Source organism: Phocoena sinus, chromosome 14 (genome assembly GCF_008692025.1).
Source record: "Phocoena sinus isolate mPhoSin1 chromosome 14, mPhoSin1.pri, whole genome shotgun sequence".
NCBI lineage: Eukaryota > Metazoa > Chordata > Mammalia > Artiodactyla > Phocoenidae > Phocoena > Phocoena sinus.
Window position 1 is genome coordinate 57,144,441 of NC_045776.1, and position 22,999 is coordinate 57,167,439.

At 44.6% G+C, this 22,999-nt stretch overlaps 1 protein-coding gene across 1 annotated transcript in view; it reads right to left on the reverse strand.

Annotated features, from left to right (window-relative positions):
- The window catches only part of L3MBTL4 (L3MBTL histone methyl-lysine binding protein 4), a 362,994-nt gene that overhangs the window by 139,058 nt on the left and 200,937 nt on the right, over nucleotides 1-22,999 (reverse strand). The window contains exon 14 of the mRNA XM_032654462.1: nucleotides 6,963-7,065. Within this exon, the coding sequence (XP_032510353.1) occupies nucleotides 6,963-7,065 (103 nt within the window). The remainder of the gene's footprint in view (nucleotides 1-6,962; nucleotides 7,066-22,999) is intronic.

Sequence of the window (22,999 nt, forward strand, 5' to 3'; positions counted from 1 at the left end):
GTGGTCTTCTGCCCCCTAGTTACAGTAAATGGCAGGTCTGCAAGTCCAACTCAGGCCAGTCTAAAACCTCAGACGTTACCACAGTGACTGACACACGCCACATACACCACACATCTGTAGGAGAACAGATGTGAAGAGAAGAAAACAACCTGAAATAATTTCCATCATAATTCTTGAGTTGGCAAAATAGTTCCAGGCAAACCACAAATAGAGGCTGAGTTGTGCTAGAAGGTTCCATGAAGAGCACCCAAACGCCTTAGATCTATCTGACCCCTCACTCCTGAGCAGCAGGTGCTCCTTTACATTTGTGCTCTTTATGGCGTGACACTGGCGATTCGGGTCCTGCATCCCACCCGGAGCACCGGGGCGGGGGTCCTTACATTCTGACGGTACCTGGCTCTCTGTGTAAAGAATAATCATTACTTCCTAAGTAAATTACCCTTGTATGTTTTATGGCACAGAGTTAGATCAAGTCTTCCGGAGTCTATGTTCTGCTCATTTAGAAAAAACAACATACCTAATCCTGGACCCTGGCTTAAAAGTAGGTTTACATCTTGTAGTCCCAGTATTGTCATCTTTAAATATTTCTATGTAAACAAATACACCTACTTCTTTTTATTCACTATGTAAATTCATTCAAATAAAATGTAAATTGTGTGATAATTTTGTGCCAAAAGTCTTATTTTCATACAGATAAGAACTGATGCAATTTCTTTCAAATAATGGTTTATGCAGCTTCTACTGAACTCTAAACAGCTTTGAATATCATTTTTAACCCCTTGACTATTTACATGAAAACGAAAATAAACCTGTCTGAAATTCATCTAAAAAGGATACCAAGGGGTCTGCCTGATCTCTGAAAGTGGTATGTTCCCTTCAAATGTCTTCAGCGACATCCTCATGTCACCGTTCTTGTCAGCTGTACAAAACAAGATGCTGACAACTTATTTTAAGAATATTGTTTACTTCCTTTCAAAACACCAAGCCTTCAACATCTGAGTGAGAAATTCTGACATGAAATGTGAAAACAACATTCACTCCTTGCAAGCACTCCTTGCAAGCACACTCCTTGCAAGCCTGGGAGAGTTTCATGGAAAAGCAGCTGAAACAGCCACCTTCCTAAAAGCAGCTTCCCGAAGGCTTTTTGGGTGCACAAGTCAATTGAGTTGTTTTGTATGAAACTGCAGGGGGGCTTCTTGTTTTACTTTTTCTTCATTTTTTAAGATACAAAAATATTTGCTTAAGAATCTTCTGGACTAGAGACTGTAAAAAGCATTTTCTAGAATGCTGACTCTTTGGTAAAGGTACGCATCTGAGACAAGTTAAATAAAAACTTTCATTTTAGAATGTTTAATTTAAATTCTTCAGGAAACTCAGCTAGACATGATTATAATAGTACATCTAGGATTCTGGGAGAATGCAGCAACATTTTAAAATTCTCATCTCTTGATCTGACATATAAGAAGCAAAATGTATAATAATAACTTCGGGCGTGTTACAGCAAATTTCTAGCACGTGTAAGAGTGTGTGTGTGTGTGTGTGTGTGTGTGTGTGAGAGAGACATGCTCAACAGATACCACCAAGACATGCACTAAAGAATAATGTTCTTCATCTTTTACAGCTATGTAAGATTTAGACTACAGTAACATGAAAGAAATAACATGAAAACAAAACCCACAGATTATGAATGATATAAAAATTTTTTTACCCAGTTAATTACAAGAGGATTTAAATAAATTCTTAAGTTATACACAGAGTCACATAAGTAAACTGACTAACCTGGGAAATGACATTCAGAATGTCATGACCTAGAGTGAATTAAAAACAGATTTGGGCTTCCCTGGTGGTGCAGTGGTTGGGAATCCATCTGCCAATGCAGGGGACATGGGTTCGAGCCCCGGTCTGGGAAGATCCCACATGCTGCCGAGTAACTGAGCCCATGAGCCACAACTACTGAGTCTGCATACCACAACTACTGAAGCCTGCGTACCTGGAGCCTGTGCTCCACAACAAGAGAAGCCACCGCAATGAGAAGCCCACACACCACAATGAAGAGTGAAACCCGCTCGCCGCAACTGGAGAGGGCCCGCATGCAGCAACCAAGACCCAACAGCCAAAAATAAATAAAATAAATAAATTTATAAAACAAAACAAAACAAAATAAATTTAGTTGTTAAAAAGAAATCAGTGTATTAACTGAAAATGGAATCAGTCAGTCAATGAGTAACGAGCACCTCAAAGGTAAAATTGCCAAAGACAGACTGTCACTGAAAGTGATTAAAGCAGGAGACAGAAACGCCCGGTACCTGCAGGAACTGACCTTCCATCACCCGCGACCCCACCCTCCTACACTGCCTTGCGGTCACCACTCCTCCAACAAGAAGTTCCTCCCCCTTCCTTGGGCACAACATAATGTTCAATGTAAGAAAAGCTTTTCACAGGTAAGTCAGAATTTATTTACCTGATGGTCTAAACGCTTTATAAATTCTATATAAGCATGTAAGTCCAAGGAAAACTCAGTTCTCTAATTTTTGTCTTTTTCCATTCTAGAGAGAAGCCAAGTACAGGTGCTCATCGCTTTTTATTTTTCTTTTCTGAGACAATGGAATCACTAAGGTGATTCCATTTTGAAGATGTTCCTTTTTCTTACAGGAGCCCTGCTCCAGCATAACAAGGTCTAGGCCAGCAGAAGAGCTGCGGCCCAGTCACCCGCCGTCACCAGGGGCTGCCCCGTGGATGTGAGGTCTGTATACAAAACATATCCTGCCTCATAGTTCCCTAAAAATGCTCCATCCTTCAACAAAAAACCACAAATAACAAATTCTGGCAAGGATGTGGGGAAAAGGGAACCCTCATGCACTGCTGGTGGGAATGTAAGCTGGTGCAGCCACTGTGGAGAACAGTATGGAGGTTCCTCAAAAACTAAAAATAGAGCTACCATATGATCCAGCAATTCCACTCCTGGGTATATATGTCCCCAAAACGAAAACACTAATTCAAAAAGATATGTGCATCTCACACCAGTCAGAATGGCCATCATCAAAAAATCTACAAACAATAAACGCTGGAGAGGGTGTGGAGAAAAGGGAACCCTCTTGCACTGTTGGTGGGAATGTAAATTGATACAGCCATTATGGAGAACAGTATGGAGGTTCCTTAAAAAACTAAAAATAGAACTACCATACGACCAAGCAATCCCACTACTGGGCATATACCCTGAGAAAACCATAATTCAAAAAGAGTCATGTACCAAAATGTTCATTGCAGCTCTATTTACCACAGCCAGGACATGGAAGCAACCTAAGTGTCCATCAACAGATGAATGGATAAAGAAGACGTGGCACATATATACAATGGAATATTACTCAGCCATAAAAAGAAACAAAATTGAGTTATTTGCAGTGAGGTGGATGGACCTAGAGTCTGTCATACAGAGCGAAGTAAGTCAGAAAGAGAAAAACAAATACCCTATGCTAATACATATATATGAAATCTAAAAAAAAAAAAATGGTCACAAAGAACCTAGGGGCAAGACGGGAATAAAGACACAGACCTACTAGAGAATGGACTTGAGGATATGGGGAGAGGGAAGGGTAAGCTGGGACAAAGTGAGAGAGTGGCATGGACATATATACACTACCAAATGTAAAACAGATAGCTAGTGGGAAGCAGCCGCATAGCACAGGGAGATCAGCTTGGTGCTTTGTGACCACCTAGAGGGGTGGGATAGAGAGGGTGGGAGGGAGGGACATGCAAGAGGGAAGAGATATGGGGACATATGTGTATGTATAACTGATTCACTTTGTTACAAAGCAGAAACTAACACACCATTGTAAAGCAATTATAATCCAATAAAGATGTTTTAAAAAAAGAAAAAAAGATATGTGCACCCCAATGTTCATATCAGCACTATTCACAATAGCCAAGACATGGAAACAACCTAAGTGTCCATCAACAGATGAATGGATAAAGAAGATGTGGTATATATATATACATATATATATATATATATATATATATACAATGGAATATATACATATATAATTGTATATATAATTACATGGAATATATATAATGAAATTTTGCCATTTGCAGCAACATGGATGGACTTGGAGGGCATTATGCTAAATGAAGTTAAGTCAGAGAAAGACAAATGTTGTATGATATCACTTATATGTGGAATCTAAAAATTAAAACTACTGAATATAACAAAAAAGAAAACAGACTCACAGATATAGAGAACAAACTAGTGGTTACCGCTGGGCAGAAGGATGTGGGGAGGGGCAAGATAGGGTTAGGGGATTAAGATGTACAAACTACGTATAAAATAAATAAGCTACAAGGATAAACTGCACAACACAGGGAATATAGCTAATATTTACAATAACTATAAATGGAATATAATCTTTAAAATTGGGAATCACTATGTTGTACACCTGCAATATATAATATTGCATACCAACTATATGTTAATTAAAAAAGTAAAAAAATTTTTTAAAAGTCCCATTCTTCTATCACATGTTCAGTTATCTCATTTTTTTCTAAGCTTCATAGAATGCCTTTTTTAACAAACACTTCCTTATTTTTACATTTTTCTGGTTTCTTCCAAAGTTCTGATGCCAACCCGGTAAAGGCTACTTGCTGGAGAGAATCACGTCAGATATTATTCATCATTAGATACTATAACTAAGAACAGCAATCAGACCCACTTGGGCCATACTGGATGAGAAAGTTCAGGGAAGCTGCTGAAACACAGTGGAGTGTGCCCACTGTGATCTGGTCCATGTTTTCAGAATCCAAGTAGGGGAAGGTGAATAACCTACACATAAGAATCGCGGTCGGGGGGGAGGGGGGCGAGTCAGCTGGGGTGAGTGAGCTCCTCGGCGGTCCCAGGACCGGCCCGGGTGATGTCTGTGACCCCAGCCCTGGTGCCACAGGTGGGCAACTGCAGAGGACAATAAGGGACAGACCGACCACCACGTACTGGCCGGTTCACTCTGAGGATAATGATTCAAGCTTTGAAGGAGGCACTAGGATGTCCAGTTATCCATCCAGAAGTACCTGGCACTCAAAAATCCACCGTGAGGAGGCAGAACCTGGTATGCTCTCTCAGGGCTGTCCAGAGGAACTTTTTGGGCCGTCCAATGCGGCAGCCACGAGCCACAGGCGGCTCCTGAGCAACTGAGATGTGGCTACTGCAACTGAGAAACTGAAATTTTCATTGTTTTTTATTGTAATTAATTTCCATGTAAACAGACCCATATGACTAGAACTACCATGTTGGACTCTGCAGCTCTAGGTTTTTAAAAACTAACATAAACACACCAGAAAAGCCTGAAGAAGATTATCCACAGCCACACACCCCTAGTAATGACTGTAAAGTGGTTCTATCGACAGGGTCCTCACCTCACACAGACCCCGACCCGATGATGGGATGGCTCTTTCCCCCATCTGCTCCCCCGTGTCCTTTTCTCTCTTCCTCCCTTCCCTCGTACAGAACTCCAGCTTCACCACCAGGGCCTCTCTTATAACCTGTGAGTCCTGCATTTGTCCAAGTAACCAAGATGTCTACATGTCTTCAATTTCTTTCTTTTTTATGGTTGCTATATTATAATCTTTTAAGTGTTAGTGTTTTTTTTTAATTTTCAACTTTTTATTGATGTATAATATATTCATAAAGAAAAGCACAAGTATTATTAGTGTACTTGAGCTCAATGAATTTTCACGAGATGAATACATCCCTGGTTATCAGCACCAGATCAAGAAACAATATTACCAACACCTTGGAAGCCCCCTTTTTGAGCGGAGAACTCAAGAAATGCTGCGCCACCACGGTTCTTAATGATACAAGTGTTGTGTGAAAAACCATGGGCATCCAGGATGCCAAGTCAAACGGAGATTCACGAGGGTCTGATTTTGAATGCAAAGAAGCTTATGTAATACACTAACCAATTTGTGTCACTTTTTCAAACATGTGCAAGAGTAGGTATTTGATTTTTAAATATCTGTGACAAAAGACTTAGAACTCTTTCAATTAAGTGTTAGTATTATATTTACACATATAACATATTTACGTACATCAGCATTATTTCTTATAGTAACACTTGCTTTGATTCATTTAGAGCTGTTTGAAGCACTGGTTTCCAGACCTGCAAGCACCTGACACAGCGACGACTTCTCTGTGGATCTCTTTTATCCAAACAAACATTTCCTTGTTTCACATATATGATTTATCCTTTTCTCTTCATAGTTATCTATGTGTTTGTTTTATCTGTTTGTGTATTTGGACAAATCGGATGTCAATTCTGTTCAGCTTTAATTTACATATTCTGTAACTAGATCACCAATATGAATAATTTATCTATACGCTACTTTACCACTTGATGGTGACAGAAAAAGCAGCGAGGACTTCAACACTTATTTGTACTTATTTTTCATTATGAGCACCATCCTCCCCATACTATTATCACATATTTAAAACACAGGCATATTCTGCAACATAACTTCACGCTATTTTTTATCCTATAACAGAATTATCTCATCCCCAAATAAATAAAAGAGAGAGAAAAAGAAACAGAGGCAAGGTGAGAGCCAGGGGCGAAGCGGCAGGAGGTTCTGGAATTTCTTAAGAAGGTGGCGAGATGGGCAGCTGTGTGGGGAGGATTCAGGAGCACGAGGGACGGAGGGTGGGGCATGTGTGCACCTGCTGAGACAAGTGTCAGAGGGCAGAGGCCCTGGGAAGCCTGGTGGTCTGGGCCGGGCCTCAGGAGGCCAAAAGGCCCGGAGGAAGGCGGGCTGGGCAAACACGGGAAATGTTGAAGAGGGGCCTCGGGACAGCGATGGGGGAGTATGATGGGGAGGTGTCTGGCTCCCAGAGGGTCATTACGATGCTTCCTACAGCTGCTAATCTGCATCATGTTTCAGTTCATCCCTGAAATAATTTAAATAAGAAAAAATTTTACCTGTGATGTCCTGAATACCGTGGACCACGGATATGGCCTATCCCTCGGCACCCTGGAGTGGGACAAACAGCTTGACCTGGAAGGATTTTCACATCATTTGCCCCTTCAGGAAGTAAAAGAACATACCTTGAAAACACCCTCAGCAAAGAAGAACTGGAAAGACTAAAATATGCAAATGATATTCATCAAGACTTTTCAAATTAAAAACAAACCGTCACCAGAAACACTTATTGGGTACTTGTGATGTTTTATAAAACGATTTAGCAGAAAATATCAGTGCCGTAATGGATAATATAAACAGCAACTAACATCAGAGGCTGAGCAAAATGAATAGGCATTGAAGAAATTTAAGTAAAAAAAAAAACCCAGAAGAACAGGACATGTCTTCAACAGAATAACACTGGCAAAGGCAACACAGCCATGAGCTGAGCAGGTGAGTGGGTGAGGTCTGGTTTGTGGCTCCCCATGAAACTCCCACTCAGCCACAGCAAGGCTCCCCCAAAGGGTGGACAGAAACTGAACCAGCAAATGGGGCGCAGAGAAGACAGTGACGTGGCCCTCCCTGTGCCACTCAAGTGTGTCCCAGCAGCTGAAGAGCCAACTGCCTGACCATTCTGTACTGGGCTGGGCTGTGCTATATACACTACATGATACTATTCTATACAGACCATATCACACTGTACTGTACCATACTGTATAGATATAGCATACTCTACTATACTGCACGATACTATACTGTAATACACTATCCGAAACTATATACACTACACTTTATATGCTATACCGTACAAAACTATATATACTATACTATTCTATACTTTACTATCAACATATATACAATATTACAGTATACTACATATACTATACTAAACAATACATAATGAATCCAGGCCAGAGATGAATTCCGTCAAGCCCAAGAGGCAATGTAAAGAGTATCAGGATTGAAACCCCCTTGCTCTGTTCTGTGATTTTTCTCAGTCTGGTTTGCCCCTGCCCCTTCCCTCTCCTCCCCTCCCTGCTACACACACACACACACACACACACACACACACACACACACACACACACACACTGGCTCCTGGAATGTGCTACCCCCTCCTGTCATGCTGCTCTGGGCCTCTTTTGATGAAGATCCCACACCTTCCCCCTCCCTCCCCAGCTCTCAGATTTCCGTCTCCTGTTCAAGATCCTGTGTCCTTGTCCTCGTCTCAATACTTTCTCTGACTCCCAGCTCTGATTTAACTTGCCTGTTGGGTGAAGACACTGCACCCTGCAGCTTCTTCAGGAAAAGACGTGCATTTTCTCACACTCCACGTGCCCCGGGACTGGCAGAGAGGAAAGTACCCTCTTTTCCCGGCACCCCTCCTCAACTGTGCTTCCTCCCTGCTCCTCGAAGACTCCCGATGCAACAGGCCCCAACACCGCTGGCCTCTCGTGGCCCACCCCCCAGCCCCCACCACCCCGCACCGCTCAGGAAGACCTCAGCCCCGGCTCCCCGGGTGCCGCTCCGTCCCTGCTCCACCGTCGCCCGAGGCGGCCCCAGCACCCGCCCTGCACCCACCCTCCCGGTTGTCCTACCCCATCTGCTGCCCTCACAGATCATTAACCGTCTCATCCTCAGGGGCCACTTCCCCAAACCCGGCTGGGCCACACACGCAAAGAAAACCCTCCGGATCTCGTCGTCACCCAAAATGGCACCGCTTCCCAAATCATCTCGTAGTCAGGCTGCTTTTACTCAGGTAACCCCGCTGCTGAGGCTCTTTCCAACATCACGGGAACTTCCAGGCCACTGATCTCCCTTCCTTCTCACCATCAGTCCCCTCGCATCACGACTCCCTTCCCTTGTCTGAGTCTCTCCACCGGTATTTGACCTTCTGTTGCACGTGACATAAACCCTCTTGCCTCTCTGACCTTTTATCACATCTGGTTGTGAAAAAAAAAAAAGCCAGCCATGAATCAGTTGTGTTATCCTGCTGCTCTGTGTTCTTCATAACTAACTCTTCCTGGGAAAAATTACACAGCAGTGTGGATTAGGTGTGATCAAAACATCTGTCTTCAGTGTCACCTGAGCCCTCTAGGCTCTCCCAAACCGCCCACTAACCTCCCTGCTCCGGGACTCAGTCGCTGGCTCGCCTGCTGCTTCACGGAGAAAACAGGAGCCTGCTCACCGGTGGGCCTTCCTACCCCCGCTTCCCTCCCATCACAGTGCAGGGAGCAGTCTGCCCTCCCCCGAGTGAACCCTCACCGTTTAGGTTAGGATCTCATCTTCCTCCCACTCTTCAGGAGCTTTGGGCTATCAAATACTCTAATTGCCCCTTGACTACTGAATCCTTTCTACCAACACTTAAACACACTCCAGTTTTCCCCTTTGGAGCCACACCCCCTTTAGCTGCTGTTCCCTCTTCTCCCGTTCACAGCCAGACTTCTCAGGAGGTTCTCTCTACTTGCTCACATCCCATTTCTTGAACCACATCAGCCTGTCTTCTGAGGTCACCCGTGACCTCTCTGCATTAGGCCCAACACGCACTGCTGAGAGCACACCACACTCAGTGCCTTGGCGCTAGGCTGACCACAGCTGGCTACCGCCTTCTTGAACTGTTACTGTCCACCGGCTCTGGTGACATCACACTCTCGCCATCAGCATGTGGGCATTCTCTTCTTTGCCAGCTTTTCATCCTCTGGTGAAATTTAAAATGTCAGAGAACCCCCAAGGTTTGTTCCTGGGCCATCCATTTCTTCGTTCACCAAATGTATACTATAGGTGCTCAGAGGCTACAGCCCAGACACTCTGTACGTTCTAGACCAATGCATCCAACTCTTCACCCAACATCTCTGTTGGGAATCTCTTCAAGGCGTTTCAAATTCAACATGTTCAAAACTGAAGTCACCGCCTGGTCCCCAAACTTCTTTTCCTCTAGAGCCATTCGTTTCAATAAACCTCATTATCCTTGACATCTTTCCTGCCCTCACTTCACTCCACCCAACTTCCGGCCAATTCTCAATCTCTTAGGTATTTCCACCTGCCAACTTATTCCTATCACTACTGGGTGCCCTGACCCAAGCCATCATTGCCTCCCCCTTGAACGACCTCAGCACCATCCTTCATTCAGTCCAAGTCCCCATCTTGCAACCAGAGTGACATTTTCAAAACACAAATCTCACTGTATCACTTCCCTCTTAGCTTCTTTCAATGGCTTCTCATGGCTCTTGGGATTAAGTCCCAAATCCTTAGCCTGGCCTACCTGATCCCAACTCCTATCTACTTCTCTAGATGCGCCTTACTTGATCTTTCCCGTTACTCAATATTCTGCATCTATACTGGCCTTTTCCTGTCCCTTGAACCCACCAGGTTCTTTCACAGCTGAGAGCACTTGCATGCTGGAATGACCTTCCTACCTCTCAGCCTGGAAAACTCCTACTCATCTTTCAGGTCACAGCTTACATTTCACTTCCTCAGGCTAACTTCCAAGAGTAGGTTAGGTTCCCTTTTTTAATAGCACTTACCTCTACTACAAATTAAATGATGTATTTGTTTAGTGTCTCTCTCTCTCTCTCATATTAGAATCGTGAGCTGCGAGCCTGGGTGTACTGCACCATTGTGTCGGCACTGCCTAGTATGTCACATAGTCACTGCTCAGGACATGCTCACTGAATGACTCGACGAGCCTTCCATACCTCTTCCCTCAAGATGCTCAGAGTCTAGAAGAGAGGCTTACGTAGAAACCAGAAATTGGCATTACAGTACGATTCTGTTGCAGAAAAGTACTGACAAAGGCTGGGTCCCAATGGATGATGCTGTTAGAACAAATATTTGCACCTCAAATAGATTTTTGTTAAATTTACTGAACAATAGGAAAGTATGCCTTAGACACTTATTACACCCTCACAACTCTGTGAGACACCTTGAGGGATACGCAGAAATAAGAGCTGCCCTACCCCAAGGTAGCTTTCAGAAAGAGCTTGGAAAAAGAAAACAATTATTAAACAAATGAATGTTTAAAACTTGTAAACAAGCCCCTAATTAAGACGCATGCTTGTATCAAACAGTAAAAAAAAAAAAAAAAAAAATCTATGAGAAAAGAAAGAAACACAGGGTATAAAGAGACTTTTCTCCAAACCGTGCCTCACAACATGCTCCCAAGGCCACCAGCACAAAGACCTACAACCTAAACCCACACACAGGCCAACAAGCCAGTGCCCACCTGCCAGCCCAGAGGCAGCTCTGTGTGGATGTTTCAGCAGCCTCCCAATGAAGGCTACTGAGTATTTCAGGACTATTTTAATGCACTTGATTCAATCAAGGCTTGAAGTGATATTTTATCAATTTCATCAAATATTTATCAATGCATATTTATCTCCAGATCCCTGATGGGTGTCGTAATTCTCTCCTTGTAGGATCTGTAAGGAGAGGCATGACCCCGACTATCGGAGAAGAGTTATTACATTAAGAACCACAGCAAGGACATACAAAGAAGTAGTCAAGGAGAACACGCAATGAAAATGCACAGAACCTAACAGTTTTCTTGGTAATTTTGTATGATGAAGTTTAATGGGTTGACTCGATGGTGAATTAGACAGAGAACCATCTGTTGGTGAAAAGAAACCGGTAAATTCTGTAATAGTTTGTGTTATTGCCTCTAGGAAAAAAGGGAACCTATGATAAAATTAATGCCTTTCCCCAGAAGATAACTGCATTTTTGCCAAGAATATCTTACTTGTAACTTGGCTATTTGGAGAATTAGGTCTCAAGAAAAAATGTTCTCAGCTCGAAATCCCTTCCTTAGAGAGAGCATCGCTGACCGTATCGCCCTTTCTTGCCTTCTTTTTACCACTTTGCCTGAAATGCCCTCCCTAGTCTATCTGCTCATCGCCTGGCAGGTGAGTCCGGGGCAGAAGGACATCCGCCTCATCTAGCTTGTTAACCGCTGCACCCCACCTGCCGCAGTAGGGACGGCACGCAGGAGACGCTGAATAAGAGTGTGGTTTGTGAACGAATAAGTAACTACAAAGACAGCAACAGTGACCACCTCTAAGCGCTGTTTTGGTACATCCTGACCACAGTGCTGTGAGATAATCACATATTATTCTCATTCCAGAGCTTAGATTGTCTAAAATCAATCTTCAGTCTTCTAACTGCTGTGAGCTGCTCGCTAAAACTAGCAGCATCAATAGCTCCTAATTTATTCCAAGTCTTCTACGAAAATTTTACTCAGGCAGGAGTAAATCTGATGGTAGACCTGTTGCTGCAAGGGAAAAAAGAAATGGAAAATACCCCTGTGAACTGGAAATTATCTGAGTAACGGACAATGTTTGTACTAACGCGAGACCACAACAACGCATCCTCACGGACCCCCATTCTCAGAGTTCCTCTGTTACCACAGCTGCCAGGGCGGACACTGCAGGTGCCCACCCAACACCCGTTCCCCGAGCCCTCCTTGATAAGGAGCCCTGACTCGGTTCAGGGCAGCAACGTGCCCACGCCTGGCTGACACGGCTGCCTTTCCCAGCCTGTTTCACACCCGGAAGTGGCAGTACAGTCTAAGGGGAGGGCAATGCTGGATGTTCATAAATACTTTTTTGCCTACTTTTAGGTGATGCTGATGCTGCTTTGCCCGTTTCCCCCTTCCTCAATCTTCACGGAACGTAGATATAAGGGCTCATGAGGTGACAAGCACAAGGACAGAAGCAAACGTGTTGAAGAGGGCAGAGAATGAAGGATGACGGAGCCTGGACCCAGGACCTGCCAGCGTGGGTCTAGCACATCAGTGTCTGTCATGTAGGAAAAACAACCCTCTCTTTGATGAAGGTATTGTGAACAGATTTTTATGTTACTTGCGGCTGAAGAAGCCCTACAATAAAACAGCAGTTGCATTTTGTCTTTCCTTTTGTGAAATCAAGGAATTGCTCTAAAACAAAAACTAGGGTTGCATGTGAGTGGTAGACCTGTTGTGATGTAAAGATGATGTAAGGGGTCAAAGGCAAAATCAAGAAATACAAGAGGCTGTTCTCATCTCTAGAAAATGAGAAAGGGAGCTGTTCTTATTTCAAAATGGCCTGAACTGGCAACTGGGAGTGATGTGGATGAGAAGGGTCCTCATCCCAGCCAGGATGGGGTAGAAGCTGAAATCATCTCCTTCCTTTCGAGCAGAAAGCAGTTTCCTCTCCCAACTGTTATTTGGTACAGAGACGACCCAGAGCAGAATGACAACACTGACACTGACTGAAGCAAATTAAGATGATCTATTCACTTAAACGTATAAGTGAGCCCCAGATTGATGCCGGCCAGCACTACAAGTAAGGATCGAGCAGCAACATTCTTAGCCTTATTTCAACCCTCATTACCCACTGCTGGAAAGGATGCAGTTCAACCCCAGTCACTTAGCAAGCGTTTTATGGAGAAATGACATTAGCACCCGGTGGTAATAGCCACTAGAGTGGATACAGAAAAGAAAAACAGATTCAAATGTCACTGATAACAGACAAGCAAGATACATTATTTCTTCTTAATTTTAAAATAAAAATAACCACTGAGTATTATTCATTCATTTAAAGAGATACCAAGTGCTTGTTATATGTATCCTGGGTGCTAGAGATACGGTGAACTAAATAGAAGACCTGCCCGCTTTGAGCTCACCTTCTGGTGCCAGAGACAGAGTAAACTACAAATAGAAACAGTATAGGGCTTCCCTGGTGGCGCAGTGGTTGAGAGTCCGCCTGCTGATGCAGGGGACACGGGTTCGTGCCCCGGTCCGGGAAGATCCCACACGCCGCGGAGCGGCTGGGCCCGTGAGCCATGGCCGCTGAGCCTGCGCGTCTGGCGCCTGTGCTCCGCAACGGGAGAGGCCATAACAGTGAGAGGCCCGCGTACAGCAAAAAAAAAAAGAAAAAGAAACAGTGTAACATCAGTGACAGTGCGAGGGAGGAAGAGAAAGTGACCGGGTGGCAGTGGGGACCCTGGTTCAAGGCAGAGTCATCAAGGAAGAGGTCCTGATGTTCGGACAGGATCCTGTGTGCAGTGAAGGCACGAGCCGTCCTGGGACAACAGCAGGAAGGCCAGCGTGGCCGGAGCCGCGTGGACAATGGAAAGGGCGCAAGAGGCGAGGTGGCAGGGGCCACAGTGAGGCCTCCGCCGGACGCCGGGCTTGACAGGGCACGTCTGAAGGACCAAATGGGGAATGAGTCACTGAGGACTGAACTTACTGCAGCCTGTCCTTTGAGCAGTGCTTACTTCTTCTACGCAGAGCTCAGGAAGGGCTACAGGCTGGCTCTACGCTGTGGCTGAGGCATCTGTGCCCGGCATTAAAGCCGTGACCAGGATCAGAGAGATTCTTAACTGCTGGTAGTTAAGGGATGTCTGGCACCTTGAGGTGGGAGCCAGTGATCTGCAACGTTCTGAGCTCCGGTTTCTACCCACGTGGCCCGATCCCTGAATGAACATGACTCACAGGATGCCACCCCTAGGCACCTGCATGCAGGGGAGATGCTGGATGGATACAGAGCAGGTTAAAACTGCATTTCCCTCATGCGAGCTGCACTGAGAGCTGGGGAGCAACGTGGAGAAAAGTTACTTCAACCACATCCTTCCCTGAGATGCCACAGTGAGTTTGTGCCCGTGGAGCGGAGGAGAGGCCTGAGGACTGAGCTCTGGGCGACACAACAGGTAGAGACTAAAAGGAAGGAGGAGGGAGGAGGCCGGGAAGCCATGCGCCCGGGGCCAAGGCACGAAGGCTGCGATGCCTGGGGCTTGCAGTGGACAGACACCAACAAGCCAGACTGACCTTCAAGGGAGAAGGGAGAGAAGAAAGGGGGAAACAATGGCATAAACTACTTTTTTGAGGAGTTTTAGTAGAAAAGGTGATATGAAAGTGGGTTGTGGTCAAGAAGGTGTTTTCCTTACTATTTCTCTTTGAGTGATGATGGGAATGTTTCCATAGAAGGAACCTGACAATGTAGAAGGAGAGGGTGTAGTTGTGGGGAAAGGTCCTTGAGTCACGGCCAGCGAGGCCCGAGCGTGGCCGGCCTCCAGGGAAGGAAGGCAGCGCGTGGGGACGGGAGGACCAGCTTCTCCACCGAGAAATTTTATTTTCTCAGTCAAATAGGCAGTGAGATCATCAGCCGAGATTAAGGGCAAGGAGAGCAACAGCATTAAATCTAGGACTAAACATTTAAAAATAAAGCAAACTGGTGAAATCTGCACATGTTCTCACTCCAAGTAATTAAGCGTCCACTATCTTTATTGTGGATTGGAAACTTTTAGGCTAGTATCCTGTTTTGTTTTGTTTTTTCCCACCCCACCCCCCAGGAAATTTATATCATAGTTTGCTAAAAAGATTTAATGAAATAATTACCCCAAATGTTGGAGGATGCAAATAATAAGCATATCGTTCCAACTGAAATTATAGGTTAATCATACCTATTCTCGATCTCCTGATGAAATTGGGGACAATAAACACCTGTTGTGCTATAATAATGAGTTCCTCAAAAAGAAGAAGAAAGTAATGTAACCAAACACCATGGTTGCCTGTACTAGGTTTCAGGCTGTCAGATTTCATGATATATAAATGAAATAGAACAATAATTTTCTGAAATGGGAATGCAGTAAAATAACGTTTTAAAAGGATTCTAAAGGATTCTAAAAATATCAGCTGATCTAAAAATCCTTTAAAGCATAACAAGGGCAGTAATAGTAGAAGAGGGTAAAGTAACCACCTACCTAAGGCAGGAAAACATTTAGAAGGAGGTAGAGTCTGGAAAGACCAGTGGACATAATAGTAATCACACTGGTTCCACCTCACAGAGTGCCCTGGGGTAAGAAGAGACAGCAGCGTGGGTGGACAGAGCAGACCCGAGCGAGCTTCTGGGCAGCCACGGTGAAAAGTGAAACATGTCACATGGGGGCTTTGCTCCATATTTAAAAGGAGACAGCAGAGCAGCTGGCAAAGATTTTCTTAGCAAAATATAATAAAATGCACTTATCACATGTCGAGTTTTAAATGAGAGACTGAATGGCACAGTGTGCAGCTGGTAAGCTACACAAGGATCCTAGGCAGGGAAGGTCTCCTGTCTACGTGCGGGCACAGGACCAGGGAGACCAGGGCTTTGCTGGAAAACGGGGCGATTTGGCCCAAGGGACCAGATGAAAGCACCGTAGACCTGGCCGTGCACTGGTCTGAGCCACCGTGAGGAGGGTACAGGGCTGGGAGGAAGTGTGAGTGGTGGTACGTGACATATGGCTGTAATGACATTAAGGACAGAGGGAGAAATACACGTTTGATCCCATACACCTCTCCTTCAAACATTCTAAAGTAAAGAATTTATACCACAACTATTTAAAAACACAAGACTAGGCTCTTTTCTTCATTACTGAATAGCACAGGCCTTCATAAGATGCCAACCTGCCTTGTAACCCGTTTTTAACCTTTCAAAAACTCAGGAAAGTGACATCCTTGATGTATGGAAGGGGAAACTGGGAGGGGTCCACAGAGATCACAGAAGCACAGAATTTTAGGAGCAGAAGAGTCGTAGAGACACAGGCACACAGAGAAATTGGTTTACACGTAACTGAAGTAAATTGAATTAAACCTACTTCTTTCCGTAACTGATAACCGTACTGTGAGGAACTGAAGGGTAATACAGCATCGAAAAGCATCCAGTACAAATACTATTTCACTAGACGGTCCTATTTCATTTTTTTCATTATTTTTAAGAAAGAAATCAAAGCAGATGCACTTGTCTTCTAAACCTTAACTTTTATACAAATTCTCTCTCAAAGATAATATAAAAAACCAAGACTACTTTCTGAAACTCCTAATTTAGCTGATCTTTTATATGAAAACCGCTTTTTTTTTTTAAATGACAAAATGCTTGGTTTATGTAAATGGATTACTCCCACCTAATCTAAGTGAAAATGCTGCAAATCCACCCCCTCCTCTCCTCTGATTCTCGTGCATTCTCTCTCCCACTCTCGATTTCATTTCTTGGTTTCTACTTCTCTCTCTTCCCCCCCCTCCCCCAACTGTGCCTTGTGCAACAAGATACTAAATAAACAGAAGCCACAAGGCTGTCCTTATTCCCAGGATTTTCCTTATTCATGTGAAGGGAGATAACGGACAGGCCTAAAACTGTAAGTAAACCACGGTTGCTTATGACTTGTTTTTGAGCTTTCCCAATCCTTGAACTAATTTTCCCCCCTTTTACTAAAAGAGGAAATTAGTTAATAAGTTCCATTTTCACTGAAAGTGTCACACGTAATTCGCTGACTAAAACATCAAACTGATTAGTTGCTGACACAAACGTCATCTGTTCTCGTAACCAAACATGTATAAATATAAAAGTTATTTAGAAGAATTAAGCACACCCTATAACTCAAGGCTCCAAAGTGGGGTAATTAGAACACCATCCCAATAACCTGCAGATTCCACCTAAAGCAGGTACCACGGCATCCACAGTCCCTCCTCAAACTGGCCTTGACCTCATGTGCCCACACTAAGAACTTTCCTCACCACGGAGCTTTTGGACATTCTTAATGGAAAATGCTGGGAGTCGCCTGAGAAACGCTTTTACATATTTATTAATAATTATGTTTCTCCCCATGGTTCCTACTCTAACCCTAACTTGACAGTTAATGAAGTTCACACATTGAATGACTTGAGAACAGTGTTGTCAGAACTGCCACGTTTCTAAGGGGAAGGAAGCCTCCCTCCTCTGTCGTGTCTGTAACAGATGCTCCGATGAAACGGGAGGAGCTGCTCACCTTCCCCCTCCGCCCCCCGCCCCCGAGACCCAAGCCCAGATCACAGTGACTCTGAATCAGGCTGGATTTCAGGCCTGAGAGACAACAGCCCTTCCTGGGTGTGTCAGAGCTGCCCCGGGGAGGGGAGCTCCATGGAGGGGACACCATCAGCCGGGCCTCCACGTGCTGCTGGACGGAAAGAGCAAATGACAGACACAAAGGCCTCCGTTCCGAGAAGGCGTCTGTCGCAGGCTCCGACCACCCCGAGTCTGACTTGCCTCTGGCTGGGCGAGCATCCCCGGAGCACGGACCCTCACTGCCCTGTCGGTCCGGTCGGAACACCTGGTCAGAGACCATGGACACGGCAGGATCCCAAGAGCCTGGGAGTCCACCAGAGGACAGAGGAAGGGGCACAAAGATGTTCAAATATAGAAATCTCCAGGTCCTACAAAATCAGAATTCCAGAGGCAAGCTTCTGAATTTTATTTCTTAAGCGTTCCCCATCCAGGCTGGGAACCACTGCCCGAGTCCATCTGGTTATTTTTGCAAGGAAGGAAATAAAGGGTTAGAAGTTTAAATAATTTGTGCTAGACCATAACTCGTATTTTGGCAGTTCGGACAAGAATTTAAGGCTCCTGGCTTGCAGCTCTGTGCTCTTTCCCTCTGCCACACTGCCCCATAAGTAACTGCTATAATCTCAACTTTTATACGTTTAAACACACAAACTTTCTTAGTCAACCATCCCTAGCTTTAAAAGACAGCAGGAGTAGCCACGCATGTCAAAGTCATCATCACACACCTGAAATGAACAGAATGAAGTCTGGGTGATCACACCAGGCCACGGTGGATGGATATGGGAAGGAGCACGAGCTCGGAGTCAGAGACCCCACTCCTCTCCTCAGCCCCCTGCCCCGTGCTCCCCATAATGGGAGCAGACACCCCAGCTCATGATGGCCCGGGTGTTCACAACGTGGTACCCACAACAGCACCCTCACCTCACACCCATCACTCACCTCCCCGACCCTGCCGACTGTCTAGCTGGCTGATGGAAGGGTAACCCCCTGTGCTGGCCTTACACAAACACACTCTTCAGTAACTGTGACCAAACACTTTTTTTCGCCTCACTTGCTGAATTTAGAAGCTACCCCTAGAATAAGAGGTGACTCCACTGTGTTGCTAAATTTTCCCTGGATGCCTGGCATTGCATAAAATTTGGTCAGAGGAATTATATTTAAAAAGTCCCCTCCCATTCTGATGATTTTCATTACAAAACAGGTCCATTGACGTGAAAAAGAGGACGATGACTTCAAAGAAAATGATGGAGGATGTTCTCGCCAATCTAGAAAACACAATGCATATTGAAGAACAGAAACTTGCAAAACCACGTTTCTTTTACTCAGCTTTACAATTCCTCAGGACATAAAGGCTTTTCATGTCCAGGAAAACAGCCAAGTAAACCAGCAATAAGGAGAATGTAGGATGATTCAAGGGCACGGTGTCCTGAAGGAGAGGGTCAGGGCTGCAGAAGGACAAGTGGCATGCTATCAGCAGCTGTGTCCTGCTCAATGCCTTCAACTGTCTGGTGCTGACAGAAATAATGGTGCAGAGAGAAAAGGTCTGTGAAGGGATAACGCCAGTCAAATTAGGAACATTCTAAAGAATGCTCTAGGGCTGGTGAGACGCAGGAGAGGACAGCAGGCTGCTGGCCCGGCCTCGGCAGCTCTGACCGTGCGTCTGCAGCCTCGGCTCAAGGAGCTCCCAGACACGTGGGTCCCAGGAGCAGGGCATGGAGGAGAGGCCTGTGGTCGGGCTGCCGGGTGTGCAGGCATGGAGAGCTGTTAGCCCAAGAAGTGGCCGGTGTTCTGCCCTCTCTGATAACCACAGTGATCTCATGTGAAGTGAAACTCGCTCTTTTGCCAAGGAAAACAATTCTAATTTTTACTTTCTGGCTTAAAATGAATATCAAAACATGGATGAAAAGTAATGTATAAGCCAAAGGCTCTTAGCTACCCAATAGTTCTGTATATTTTCAGTTCTATAAGTCTGTCATTTGCAGTATTCATTCAATTTTAGGTTTGTGTATAAATTTTCAACTTCTTGATTCTTGGTTGCTTAAAAGGCAGAGTGAAATGGAAAACAAAACCCATAAGCTCCATACAGCTTCTTTTATAATGCAAATATATAGTGTTTATTTTACATGAAAAATATTTGATTCTATCACCATTCCACGGAGTCCTTTACAGATGTATCTACTTATAAAATAAAACGGACAAGTATTTTTTAATCTTTCTAATACGAGGAAAGACAAATGAACAAAACATCTCCAAGATGCTAACAGCACTAAGCTTGTCTTTAAAGCAACTGTGGAGTTGCCCTCACCTACCTCCAAGCCCTAAGTGTGAGAGAAGAAGTAGGTGTGGACAGGAGAGAGCATCTCGGGAGGAGGAATTTCTGTCTCATCACACGGAATCCCGGTGCCCAGCTAGCGCTGCAGTGCCCTGCATGACCTCCACCAAGGCTCCCAGAGGGCCAGCTCTCCCTCCAAGCTTCGTCATCCTGGTCACCAGTGCACAACTATGTCCCAAAGGACTTTCCAAGTCCTGGCACAGTGCTCAGTATACTGGTGATACCAAGTAAACCTTCATTCAGTGACAACAGAAACACTACCCCCTAAGAAGGGAAAACCTTCCCTCTCCAGTTGTATTTCCAGGCAGGCAGTCGATCACCCAAGGATCCCATCAATCAGGCCCTGTAGGGGGCCAAAGGAATAGGAGTATAATAATTGCATCTTGTCCCCTTTTCTTGAAGGCATTATGGTCTTCTGAAGAGGGTGACAACTCTGTCAGAGAAATCCTGAAAGGTGGACGTCCATGTGCTGACGTCCACAAACCTGGCCCGATGTGACTCATAAACTGGAACAGGGTAAGGACCGGTTTCACCCACTGTCAAACCACTGGGTTATTCCATGACTTTGAGGAGTTAGTGTGCATTCGTTTTCAGTGCCAGTGACTTTGCCCAGAGATGTACCTTGTTTAGACACAATCTACCAGCATCTGTAATGGACAACTAAGACCACCTGGTCACAGGACACCTCAGCTGTGAACGGCGTGTGGCTACGGGGAGCAGGTAACCTGCACAGGGCACCAGAGACCAAGCTTTAGAACAAAGTGAGTGAATCCTGCCCTCACCCCTCCAGCAGGTAGAGTATACCGGACGAGCACTTCAACAAGGAACATTTAAAACAGGAATATCATTAAGACTGTGAGTACATTTTGAAATGTATTATTTTCCCTGATAAGTCTATCATGTAAATCTGTAATTAGGGACTGCTAAAATAGCTAACTTTTTCTTTTTAACACAATATGCTGTAATTGTCTATCAAGTCAATGAGTACTTAGGGACTCTTAAAACTGCTGATTACTTGCTTGCTGTATTTTGGAAGAACGAGTACTAAAGATTCCTTATGAAATTCTCCTTAAAACAGAATGAAATTGGAAATGTGCTGTTACCTGGCTAAGTTAACCATCTTCAATTTTTCCTTGGAAAGACATCTATCCATCATCATATGTATCATTCCATATCTGGATTATAACTGCATTAACTCCTTTTTTATAATCTAAGTGAATTTCCATCTCTGACAGAATAAAATTTTTCTAATTCCCAATTCGAAATTGGGTCCCAAATGTTTCTAATCCCAAAGGTCCCAAAGAGGGCTTTATTAATCATTTATTCCTTAATGTAGATTTAAGTCATTTATCTCACTTAACAGGATAAACAATGTGCCAGGCCACGTGGTATGGTATTTACGATTCATTCTGTCGTATTTATACATCTGCTGGGTAATGAACTAAATGGAATAAAAATGAGCTATATCTTCTATCAAGTTACGTTCTGTTATGCTTATTTATGTTTAACAGTTAAATAAATTAGCAATCTTCTCAAGGTCCTTAATATAAGTTATAAAGGTTATAGATATTCTTATAGTAGTTTGTACTACTATTAATATACACTTTAACTTCATAATAATGTTTTGTTTAATTTATTGTGTAATCAAGCATCACAATTACTTCCAGACATAAATCAAGCAGAAGCTAACGAAAGAACGATGACAAGATTACTTAGACACGGAAGCCAGCTAGGAAATCTCCTTTTTCTGCCTGTCAACTTCCTATTCATGAAAGATTCTTTTGTTAGCTGTGGGGGATGTTTGGCCCACGTGTCCCCTACTAGGGCCTGAACAGACTAACTGCATAGCTACTACTCAAGACCTCACTCCATAAAGGTTGCAGGCGAGAGCCCAGGCTGGTCTCTCGAGATGCTTGTTGTTTTGGCATAAGTTATTAACCAACTCTTAGAGAGAGAAGTGGATAAACAGATAAATATTTATTGGAAGCCAGACACTGGGGAAATGCTGACAGACACTCCACTCATGAAGCTGACAGTCTCATGGGGACTAGTGACAGAAAGCAAGGAAACAGACAATTAGAGTAATTACGTATTGTGATATGCACAGAGGAGCAAAGGGAGTGGTGAGATGGAAAATCACAGTGATGTAACGTGGCCAGGAAGGCCTTGCTCAGACGGGATCATTTGAGATGAACGCTAAAGGGTGGGAAAGAGTCACATCTTAGAAGAGCAGATGGACTGTTCTGGACAGAGAAGATGGCGTATGCAAAGGCCCTGGGGTGGAAAGATTTGCATTTAAGAAATGGAAAGAAAGGAGTGAGTGGAGCAGAGGGAGGTGAAAGGAAGACAAGGGGGTCAGAGGTGTTGTGTGTTCACCTCACGTTCTCTCTCTCTTCCTGCATTTCCCCCTCTGGTCTCATCCCACCCCCCTCCTCAGGCTGGTGCTGAAGTGGGCATTTATTTATGAACAGGGAGCCCCCAGACAAGGCTGGGTGAGGGCCAGCTATCTGCCTCCTTTGATATACTAAGGAGTGGCTGTGCATCACTAGGAAACGATCCCACACGAGAGAAGGTGACGGTGCAGCAGTGGCCAGTGGCCAAGTTAATGAGCCCAAGGCTGTCCTGCTTCAGCACAGCCTGTGTGGGATCACAAGGGACCCAGAAGTTCATCCGTGCCTTAGTGAGGAGGCTCGGGGTCTCTGAAAGGGCTGGAGGGTAAGCAGAGGCCTGGGGTCAGGATACAAAAGCCAGGTAAAGAGAGAGCTGAGGACTAGAGAAAACAGCCAGACCACACAACTTGGGGGCAGCATCTTGGGGCATGAAGATACTGGTCCCCCAGGCCCAAGAAGGATTCCTCTTTATGGATCAGTGAGGCTCATCCAGCCTTTTCCGTAGAAGC